The following is an 11,958-nucleotide window of genomic DNA, read 5'->3' on the forward strand; positions in this document are numbered from 1 at the left end:
TACTCTGAGACCATATTAGGTTTTATGTTCATGCAGCATGGGACACCCATTCCATCGCTGAGCGACATGGGTCAAGTAGGAGTCCATGGTTGAGGCAATTGCCCTACCAAATGATGACACTTTTCTATTTTTAAGTCTTCTTGAGTCGGCTGAATCTAATCTCAAATCCTAAGAATTATTTTGGCTAATCACATGTTCTCTCCTTTCATTGGCATTGTAGCTCCAGCCTGGGAACTGCAGCCTATTGTCTGTCTTCTCTCTCGTCCGTCCTCATATCGACATTAGTTTCCATGGGATCCTTTCACACATCAATACGGTTTTCGTATTGAGAAGCAAGGTAATCTAGCTATTATTCCTTTCAATGTGAATAAGGAAGGTTACTTAGAAGCATCCCTGTGGGAAAGTTAGCTAGTCCACCATTCTATGACATGGAGAAGGTGTAGACAGATCCCAACTGAAACCTCAGAGGGAGCCCTATTTCAAAGGCAATGCTAGTAGTTTCTTATTTGCCTGAGGGGCGGTGGAACTCCTAGCAACTGATCATAATTAACAAAAATAAGTTTTGAGACTGTCTTACTGGGACGGCTCAGTTTCACATAATAAAACAAACATCTTTTACTCCCTAAAGCTACCATCTGCTATTTTAGAAATCAGAACAGATAAGGAATTTTTTTTTTAACTTCAACCAGATCCCTAATTTAATTCTTCCTTAAACTGTTGTTCTGAATGTCATTTTTGTGGGAGAATAAAAGTGATAAAATATTCATTTAGTTGATTACTTAGGTGGTCCCCAGACCTCAGACTTACTGTTCTTTTGACTGAGACAGCAGAAGTGTCCTACAGTACACCTGTTGTCCTTGCAGCCCTCGCAAAGGTCTTACCAACACATACATTAGTGTTTGAAGCCACTCCCCATTGTTCTGTGAATGCAGGTGTGGGGAATGGAGATGCTTGGTTTATTTTTCCATAGAAATTAGTATTAGATATTCCAGCCATACTAGAAAATCAGAAATAAGATTCCTGGAGGCTTTAAACCAATACGCAAACAGTAGTGTGGCTCTCGTCTTTCTGGGTTCAGAAGCTACTTTGCTTATGACCCGTTAGCATTTTGGTGAAATGCTTTTCCTGATCTTCTTGTTGCATTTATTCTCCCTTACGGTTTGGTGGAAAAGGAAGCCCGTGTGTCCTTGTTTTTTTGTTGAATTGCTAGGTAGGGAGAAAGGTACTAGTTAACGGTTATGTCTTGCCTTTTCAAGGAAGGATTGTTGGACGTAGAGAAATTAGAATGTGAGGATGAGCTGACTGGAACTGAGATCAGCTGCTTACGTCTCAAGGGTCAGATGATCTACTTACCTGAAGCAGATAGCATCCTTTTTCTGTGTTCACCAAGGTAATCATTTTTAGATTAATTACAATGGTTATAAGTACCCTCAGCTCACAGAGAAATTCAATAACATTCTATTTAATCATGTCTACATGTTCTAAGCATAATTAGATTTTACAGCCCTTGTCTATACACTTCTCTATAACAAGGATAATTTCATTTGGCATTTGTAATAAGCTCAGAAGAAATCAGGTATTCTGCTTGATTTGTCCTGTCTGAATCAGTTTGCGAGTGTTTATACCGTTAAATCATGGAAAAATCTAATCTGCAGGTAGCTAATTCTATAGTTTGATACCTTCCAAAGAGGTGTCACATAGCAAAGCAATTCCGTAGAGCATCTACTATGATGTCATGGATACATAGATATTTGGTACCGAGAAATTAGTTTTTAAAATTATTTGTGGATTTGAACTATTTTATATTGCACATATTTAGCTATTTTAATCTGGATTCACCGTTCAATACATATTATTACATTGAAATTTATGTAGATTATGTTATTTATAATAAACATCAGAGGGAAGTAAAACTGGAGGATGCTGTTTTTTCTAATTTGACAGAACACTTTACTGAAGGAAAACTCAGTACAGGGGAACTCAGAATAACAAAATTATATCTAAATTTACTTAGAAATATAGAAAAAGACAACTGGAACTTGTTAGGTGATATTTTGTATATTTATAACTTTGTATAACTGAAAGCCATGCATGTTATTTAGTAACATATTTAGTAACATACTCCATAAAGCATGTTTTGGTGAGCTTTTGGCTAAAAATTTAAAGTCCACCATGAACCATGATCAGTTTTCCTTTAAAGATAATGCCTCGATGGGATCCCTGGGTGGCTCAGCGATTTGGTGCCTGCCTTTGGCCCAGGGCGCGATCCTGGAGACCCGGGATCGAATCCCACGTCGGGCTCCCGGTGCATGGAGCCTGCTTCTCCCTCTGCCTGTGTCTCTGCCTCTCTCTCTCTCTGTGTGACTATCATAAATAAATAAAAATTAAAAAAAAAAAAGATAATGCCTCGAAGCACCTGGGTGGCTCAATGGTTGAGCCTCTGCCTTCAGCTCAGGGCGTGATCCCAGGACCCTGGGATCGAGTCCCACCTCAGGACCCCGCAGGGAGCCTGCTTGTCCCTCTGTGTCTCTGCCTCTCTCTGTGTGTCCCTCATGAATAGAATCTTAAAAAAAAATAGAAAAATAAAGATAGTGGCTTAAAATTTCTGAAAAACATAATAAACCTTGTAACAACTTCTTTTAATGCACTATTAAAAACTATAAGACAATTTTTTTCTGAGAATATGTATCATGAAAATAGAAGAGACAAAATTAGAGAATATAAACAAACTATATTTTCTAATTCATCACTTGTACTGATCTGACTATATCTTCATGTGCTGTCATAAGTGTTTGTTTCTTCTGTCTCATTTCAAGTTGAGCTTTAGTGGAATGACAGCTTTTCAGTAGTGACAACTTCTATTCACAGAAATAAGGTCTCTTTGGAAGCAGAAGCAGAAAATTTGGAGTCTTTTTGTTCATTGCCATATGTGGAAATTGGTCACGTAGTAACACACTCACAGTTTATCCTATGGTACCTGTTCATGTGCATAGAAAGATTTGTACTCACATGAAAATGACATCTCCTAAAAGCAGTTTTACCTGTAATGTAAATAATTTCAAAATGAGTAGTTAACTTTAGAAAAAAATGTTAATAGTTCATTAAAATCATAAGTAACATTTTTAAAAAGTGAGACATAATTTGATTATTTCCTAACTCAGTGTCAGTATTTTTAGCCACTTTCATTTTTGGCTCATAATCTTTTTTTTCTCTGCTCAAGGGCAGGTCTTGTGTACCATGTGGCGGAGGACTTGGCCTCTTTTCAAATGGGTCTATTCTGAAAGTGAGCTGTAACGTACATACGCATTTTAACAAAATCTAAAGAGACCATAGTGGTTCATTAGTAAACTCTTTGATTATTTTATTTTTCAGTATTGATATGCTAATTTTTGCTCTGATTTGTGGACATTTCTCCTGAGAACGTATAACAAGGAGACATTTTATCAATCCAAAACTCTTCTGTGAAGTCACAACTCATTATGTCATTTTAGAGAAATTCTTATGGTGCATGCCCAGAAGTAATTACCTTGTATTTAAAGAATCCAAACCAATAGCGTAACCTTAGGACATTTTAACCAAAAGGTAAACTTAAAAAGCAATCACTTACCAGATTATTGCTGAATCAATAAATATTAGTGTGCTATTCTAAAAATAATTTAGGTAAAAAAAAATAGGTTATAGAGGCACATAAAATCTAGCAAGTTTAAATAATGTTTCAAAAATGAGAAAAGTGGAACACCTGGGTGGCTCAGCGGTTGAGCATCTGCCTTTGGCTCAGGGTGTGATCCTGGAGACCCGGGATCAAGTCCCACATCGGGCTCCCTGCTTCTCCTTCTGCCTGTGTCTCTGCCTCTCTCTCTGTGTCTCTCATGAATAAATAAATAAAATCTTTAAAAGAAAAATGAGAAAAGTTTTAATGAAAACAAGAGTAGTAGAAGAAATTAGAACCAGAAGGAAGAGTAGCAAATAAAATACACATCAAAAAGTCAAAAATACAAGGCGCCTGGGTGGCTCAGTTGATTAAGTGTCTGCCTTCAGCTCAGGTCATGATCCCTGGGTCCTGGGATGGAGCCCTGCTTTGGGCTTCTTGCAGCGGGCAGCCTGCTTCTCCCTTTCCCTTTGCCCCTCCCCCTGCTGTGCCCTCTCAGGATCTCTTTCAAATAAATAAAATCTTATTCTTAAAAAAAGTCATAAATACATAAAATACATGTGAAAGAAAGGTCATAAATCTGATTGTACACTTTTAGTCTAAAAGGGGAAAGTAACCAGTTACAAAAGTCAAAGAATCCACAAGGCAAAAATGAACTGGTTTCTCAAAAGAAGCACTATTATCCCTGTTACAGAGGGTAAAAAAAATTTTTTTGTTCTTCATCTCTTTATAATGAGGGGAAAATGTGATAGCAGTGTATAACAGCCTTGTGTTACAGACCAGGTTGCACAGGACAGGTTTCTATCTTATCTTTCAGTTTAGGATGATGGCATCAAAAAGTGTGATTTTTGATGGCATAGGCAATACCTATGTTGAATTCAATGCTATTTGATAGATTTTTAAATACATAAAAGAATAAAGTAATATTTTTCATGTGACTCTCCAAATTTTCTTGTCTTTAGCCTGACCTATTGAATGGTAGGAACTGAATGGTAGGAGATGACAGGCTTCTACTCCTTGACAGTTACTGGGCTCGGGATTATCGTGTAGACAAGCTGGCACTGATTTTTGCCTCACTTCCCTGTGTAACAGTGTGATGAATCTGGATGATCTGACAAGGAGAGGTCTGTATCTGAGCGACATCCCCCTGCACGATGCCACGCGTGACCTCGTTCTTTTGGGAGAGCAATTCAGAGAGGAATACAAACTGACTCAAGAACTGGAAATCCTCACAGACCGGCTGCAGCTCACGTTAAGAGCCTTGGAAGATGAAAAGAAAAAGACAGACACGTAAGAATGTAACCTTGTGGTGAAGGAAGGGCATCGTGTGGTGTGTGTCCACTATAGTTAAGTCTGATAAGCAGACTAAAAAGGCACGGGGCCTGTAGAAGCTCTGGAGTAGTCAATAAAATCTACATCCCTTAAAAAGAAATCATGCGTACAGAAATAAATCCATCTTAATGATAGTGGAAATCTGTCTTCTGTTTTTACAAACCAAGTTGAATGAACAGATGCTGAAATATCTCTCTCTGAAAATCAGTGTCTTTAAAGTTGAACAATCCATTCCTTCCCTCCTTCATATGAAGGCCGTGTGCTGGGGCTGGCTGGATTCTCAGGGTTACATTGGCCATTGCCTTTTAAAAGATATCTCGGAATTGGATTATTATTATTCTAGGGCTTGACAGATATGAACCGGACAATTTTGATGTCATCTGTAATCACAATTACATCTATAATGACCCAGGTTAACACAAATAGCAAAATCTGAGACACCTGGTTGGTGCAGGCAGTTAAGTGTTGGGACTCATGGTTTCGGCTCAGGTTGTGATCTCAGGTTCATGAGAGGGAGCCCTGCATCAGGCTCTGTGCTCAGCATGGAATCTGCTTCAAAGACTCTCTTTCTCCTTCTGCCCCTCACCTTTTACTCGGTTGAGTCATAGGAAGTTCTTCCTATACGTTTTCCTCATGGAAAGGGAAGATGTGAAGGGTGTGTGGTCTCTCTCGCGCTCTCAAATACATAAATAAACCTTTAAAAAAACACATCAGTTAACTATTTATTAACAATGGGGATGACATAGAAAAGGCCGTTTAATGCCTATCTTTATCCATAGCTTCTTAATTCACTTGTCTTGACTTTTGTATAAAGAAGCTCAAAGCTATGTTTAGCTGCTCTCATCCCTTTCCTTGTGGCCCTAAATGGACCCCTTAATCTATCCAGGCATTTTGCAGATTTCAGAAAGCGTAGAGGGCAGCCAACTCAAATTCCTCCCTCTGCTTGAAAAACAATTCAAATGCTATGTTTTACTGGTAGGTGGTACAACTTCATCCCTGAAAATAACACATTGTATGAAGCCTGCAAGGTTAAACTTTGCGGGTATACACCGTGGCTGTGGGGAAGAAAAAGGCAGAGAGGCATCACTTGTTCCCCTGGGTCCTCACCCCAAGAGACATCGATCGGCCTCATTTCTGCTTCTCGCTTGTCAGTTCCTCGGCCATCATCCCCTTCCTGTTGTGCTTAGCACCCTTGCCCCTCAGTGTAATCCCTGAAGCCATCAGAGTAATCTCTGTAGTGTCTATAGAAATACACTCTTTCCTTGCCTAGCCCAGTCTTCGTCCGTTTTATCAATTTCTTCCATGGAAGAATGAGGTTGAATGAGACTAGAGAAAAATCTACTTCTTTTAATATAATTTACACAAATTCAGGTAGTCTTCTTACTCCTAAGAGATAAACAAGGTCCTGATATTAGGCTACGCAGACAGTGTTTTAGGTGCTAATGATGACAGCTTTCCTACTGTGAGGCCATAATAGTGGGTCAGAATCCGGACCACAGATGAAAGACTTTGACTTCCAATTGCCAGGCTTCCCCCAATGCCTATTTGTTTGTTTGGCTTATTTCCGTTTGGCTTGGTTTGGATTTGGAGATGTTGTATGTCATTAAAACAAATAAATGATGGTATTTTTGATACCTGCCTCACACATATGGGTAATAATGGGTGTCCTGTACGAAAACCAGGTTTTTGAAGTGTGTATCACTTCAAAGCTCTGTGAAGTGGGCAGTAGGAGCCCTGAGGCGATGCCCAGCATTTCTTACTGTGGCTTTTCCCCCTTCCCACCGAATAGGTTGCTTTATTCTGTCCTCCCTCCATCTGTTGCCAATGAGCTGAGACACAAACGCCCCGTGCCTGCCAAAAGATACGACAATGTGACCATCCTCTTCAGTGGCATTGTGGGCTTCAATGCTTTCTGCAGCAAGCATGCATCCGGAGAAGGGGCCATGAAGATTGTAAACCTCCTCAATGACCTCTACACCAGATTTGACACACTGACCGACTCTCGGAAAAATCCATTCGTTTATAAGGCAAGTCCAGGTCATACCCTAAGGCGGTGCTCTTCAGAGTCTGAATTTTGAGATCCTAGGCTCAGAGGGTCCGTTCTCTGATGGTAGCCCTACAGCCTCCACGCAGTCACTGTTTATCATTTGCTTAAGTAATTAGCTCTTGTTATAAAACTTTCCCTTGCTTGTAACCAAAAGAAAGAGAACCAATGATTCCCTAGTTAAAATGAGATGTTCAGCAAATGTTATTTGCACTTACATTAATGAATTTGCACCCGTTGTTTATCACACATAATATAAACATAGTATTCATTTTAGTGCTCTGCAGAAGACAGTTTTACTGAAATATATAAATGCTTTGCATAGTAAAAAGTCAGAGAGCATGAGAAGGGTGCTGGGGACTCAGATTTGCTTTTAGATAACACTGACTTGAAGATAAACATTTATAAGGCATTTCTGCTCTTTGTTTCAATTAAAAAACAAATATTACATTGGAAAAATGGAGTCAGAGCATTCTTGCTTCATAAAAGCAAGAATGTTAACTACACCATCTCCAGGCATCTGGAGTAACAGGCGTGCCGCAAGGACTATTTATAGTGGTCTTCTGAGATACAATATAATGCTTTGTGAGCACATCAAAATATAAATGGTTAATGAGCATGACAAATCACTGGACTTTGGGCAGTGGCTCTTGTGCCGTAAATCATCATTATTTTAGGGAGATTTTGATAATCAATTGTTCTATTGAATGATAAGGGTATCTGAGGTGAGAAACCAGGCGTTACTAGGGAGAAAATAATGCTGTGTCTGTACCTGCCTGTAATCAAAGACCTCAAGTGCCATGTGTGTAAATTTCAAATAATCACAAGATTTCACCTTGTTGGAGTTGAATGTGTTAGAATTTTAAAAGAATTCAGAGAAGGAAAGTTGAAAGCTACTTGTAGCTTTGCAAGAATATTTTATTTATATATATGGGTAGCAAATGAAATGGCAATGTTTATTCTAAACAATGAACACGTAAATTGTATGTGCTGTGTTAGGTGGAGACAGTTGGTGACAAGTACATGACAGTGAGTGGTTTACCAGAGCCATGCATCCACCATGCACGATCCATTTGCCACCTGGCCTTGGACATGATGGAAATTGCTGGCCAGGTTCAAGTAGATGGCGAATCTGTTCAGGTTAGTAAATAAAACAGATATTATAATAGTAGTAGGAGACCTCTGTGGACAACTGACTCACATTTTCTACCCAGCAATCACTAATTATGTATAAGGAAAGACACCTTGAGGGCAAAGACAATAATCTTTTTCAAACCCATTGTTTTACATTTTTTTTCATAGAAATGGGAAATCTGTCCACCTGTTTGAAATTAACCTCTCTGTTCTATATACTGAAGTCATGAGGATGAGATAAAACTTCCTGTCCTTTCTGATTTATTTTTTAAAATCTGTTCCCTGTGTCTCATTTAAGTTGCCAGATCCACATCTTTGAGATCTTCAGACTGAGAAAAATGTTTCCTTGGAAAACAGATTTTGTGAGGGTTTTTTTTTTTATTTTCACAAATATACTTGGAGTTCTATTTTATAAGTATGCTGCAATACACTTGGAGTTCTTTTAGCGAATCCTTATGATTTTTATATGGTGACTCTACATTCTGTAATATAAAGTAATCAAAAATAATTATTTTGGTGATCGAACTTACTGAAACAAAGTTTTGATTTCTGCAGATAACAATAGGGATACACACTGGAGAGGTAGTTACTGGTGTCATAGGGCAGAGGATGCCTCGGTATTGCCTTTTTGGAAATACCGTTAACCTCACAAGCAGAACGGAAACCACTGGAGAAAAAGGAAAAATAAATGTATCTGAATATACATACAGGTAAGAAAACATGTCTGATTTGCAAGAAAAATGTGTCGTTACGTGTGGTTTAACTCTCAGTGTTTTTAAACAGCCATCACTTATGCTCTTAGGATTGTTTCTTTCTTATTTGAGAAGAATGGACCATTATTCCCACTTTTAATGATTTCAGATCACCTTAGGAATTCCCTGTATGACCGTTCTTACTAAAACCTTGCATTACCTTTAAATACAACTTTACTGTGGGTCGATCATTATTGTGTTGAGCTCTAATTTCATGCTCATGTCACTTTCTCCATATGTCCATATTCCATATGCCCATATTCCATATGGACATATTCCATATGTCTCTCCCTGTTCTCTGTCCCCTGTTTTTCAGATGTCTTATGACACCAGAAAATTCAGATCCGCAGTTCCATTTGGAGCATAGAGGCCCCGTGTCCATGAAGGGCAAAAAAGAACCGATGCAAGTTTGGTTTCTATCCAGAAAAAATACGGGAACAGAGGTATGACTAATCAGCATGTAATTCCTCTTTTTTAAAGACAGAATATGAATAGAGAGAGCTAAAGATAAATAAATAAATAAATAAATAAATAAATAAATAAATAAAGCTAAATTATGATCGCTGAAAATATGTTTCATTTGAAAAGAATTCTTGCTTACAAACATGAACTCTCCAGTAAAGCAGCGGAAATACTGAAACATTAATGAGCCAGTTAGAACAATAAAAAGTTCTTAGGGGATACTTTATGGTTGCCAGCTTTTGTCCTCTAATGAAATTAAAGCCAAAAGCACCAGATGGAGAAGACCTGTTGTTTGCTCTTCCTCCATGATCTGGCTTGAACACAGCTGAGGCGAGAGGGCTGTGAGGGCCTCCGTGGCCTCTTCCCTTAGCTCCTTAAGCTGTTCCGAGATCACCATCTGGGCAGAGTCAGGACCACAATTTATGAGAAGTTTCTTAATCATGGAGCTTCAGATCCTCCGAAGGGCCACGCGAGCTCCCTGTGGGATGTTTGGCAATTTTTAGATGCCCTAGTCCCTCGTGCATTTTTCCTAGAAAGGAGTGACTTAGAATGTTCCTGAACCTAAAGGATTGCATAGGGGAGCTTCCGGTTCGTGCTAATGCCATGGTCATGCTCCAGCTGGGACGCATGTGCTAGAGTAGACCTCAGACACTGGTCCTCTGCATCGGATCCCCACTCGCACTGGCTTGTCCACACCAAGGTTATGCCCACTGGGATCCCAAGCACAGTGCTCTGCTTCAGGAGCCAGTTTGATACTGTGTCCCCCTATTGATGTGCTGGTTCCTTAGAGGGGTGAGACTAACTGATTATATTTCTTTTTTCCGTATGTATACATGCCCTGAAAATGCCGGTACAGCATAAGTCCTAAAAGGAATGGAATGCCAAGTTTTAAAATATTTATCTTTATCTTCCTTCTGCTCTTTTTAAATAATTTACTTGTGGGGTTGGCATGCTTACAGATGTTCTTTGAATAAGTTAAACTCTACCTCAAGTGTTGCTCATTTTAGATGGGTGGCCCTGTTTCACCCAGAATTATGGTGGGAAGACAGAAAAACAGATATGAATGCCGATCACATTTTTGTGTAAAAAGAAAAAAAAAAGAGAATATTTGGGGGGATATTACAAACTTTATTACCCCTGAAAATGAATCCCTGTTTATTCCACTCTTCAAAGGAAACAACACAGGATGATAATTGAATGTTAGACTGTGGGACGAAGAGGACTGCAGAATGGGCTCCAGTTGTCCCCTGTCACACACCAAGCCTGGGAGCAATTAGTCCCTGTGGATAGATTTCGCTTTGTCCTTCGCGGTTACCCCAAGCCTTTCTCCTAGGTATAGCTTTCATGATTCATTACTCAACCTTAGCACTTCTTCTGATTATTTTCAAGGTTTCGTATGTTACCTGAAATTTGGCTTTAGATGTGAATGATGTGAGCTTCATGCGTCTTAAGATCTGCCACAAGCGTTGCCAAGCATGGTAATCTGCAAGTGGTAGGCACCCAATAAGTATTTGTTGAATTTAATTAAATGACACAGAACAGTATTTGGTCCTGTGTATATATCATATCATGGCTTACCAAGTCTGTTTAGTGTTCGATGTATATGTACATGTATATTTTAATGACTATAATGACACATAACAAAATTTATATCGTGTTGGTGTACTTCATTATAGAAATCGTTTTCTACAGGAGTGAATTCTGTTTTAGGAAAAAATGCAATTTATTTTCAGATTCCCAAAATAAGAATGAATATACCATACTAAGAAAATAGTGACTATTTTGAATTGTGCTAGTTTTCCTTCAAAAATGTAGGGTGCATATTTCTGTTACTAAAATCTTTGGTGGCTCACTCAAATTATGTGGCATTATAATATCCTCTACAATTCTGTTGTTTGTATTAAATCTTATTAACCACATGCAGCTGTTATAAAAAGCTGTACTGTTTCACACTGAGCTATTACATTAGCTTGGGATAAATGTTAGGCGCTCTGACCACATCCAAGAATAAAATTGAAGACACTGCTGGGATACTCCTGAAAGAGCCATTTCTGGCTTTTTATTTCCAGTAATGAGCTTCTTTTTCTTTGCTTGGAAGAATGTGATTATAACCAGGCCATCATGTTCAGAAAAGTTACTTTAATTTTGATGTAGACTGCATTCCTATTGGAATAATTGGCCTATCGCTCTTAAATATATCTGATAATTTATTTATACCTACCTTTATAAAATATAGTGCAACTACTTTTGTGTAAAAATGTCTTTAAATTTAGCATTTCGTATCAGCACATCTGTATATGTATAAATGTTCCACGTTCATGTGTAAGAGAGTCTTCAATAAATTATTTTTTCCACTTGTCATCAGTTTGTATTTCAACAAAAATAATATTAATGTTATTATTGGCCATATTATTACTGTCATTTTTAGAAGCACATTGCATAATCTCCCCGATTCTGCACTTTAGTATTATTTTTTTTGATTCTGCACTTTAAATTAATTTTGATTCACTCTTGTTAATACCGTTGATTGGCTCCTCTTGGATAGGCTTATCCTCAAACACTGTTTTTCTTTAGTACCAACAAGG

The 11,958-nt window shown here is 38.4% G+C and overlaps 1 protein-coding gene across 1 annotated transcript in view; it reads left to right on the top strand.

Moving 5' to 3' along the window:
• Positions 1-11,734, top strand: part of GUCY1B1 (guanylate cyclase 1 soluble subunit beta 1) — a 47,517-nt gene extending 35,783 nt beyond the window's left edge. Inside the window, exons 7-14 of the mRNA XM_025438980.3 lie at positions 221-337; positions 1,257-1,390; positions 4,742-4,939; positions 6,771-7,008; positions 8,025-8,165; positions 8,715-8,869; positions 9,228-9,354; positions 10,547-11,734. Of these exons, the coding sequence (XP_025294765.1) occupies positions 221-337; positions 1,257-1,390; positions 4,742-4,939; positions 6,771-7,008; positions 8,025-8,165; positions 8,715-8,869; positions 9,228-9,354; positions 10,547-10,570 (1,134 nt within the window). The 3' untranslated portion in view covers positions 10,571-11,734. The remainder of the gene's footprint in view (positions 1-220; positions 338-1,256; positions 1,391-4,741; positions 4,940-6,770; positions 7,009-8,024; positions 8,166-8,714; positions 8,870-9,227; positions 9,355-10,546) is intronic.
• Positions 11,735-11,958: the final 224 nt, after the last annotated feature.

The sequence above is a fragment of the Canis lupus genome, chromosome 15, assembly GCF_003254725.2.
Source record: "Canis lupus dingo isolate Sandy chromosome 15, ASM325472v2, whole genome shotgun sequence".
NCBI lineage: Eukaryota > Metazoa > Chordata > Mammalia > Carnivora > Canidae > Canis > Canis lupus.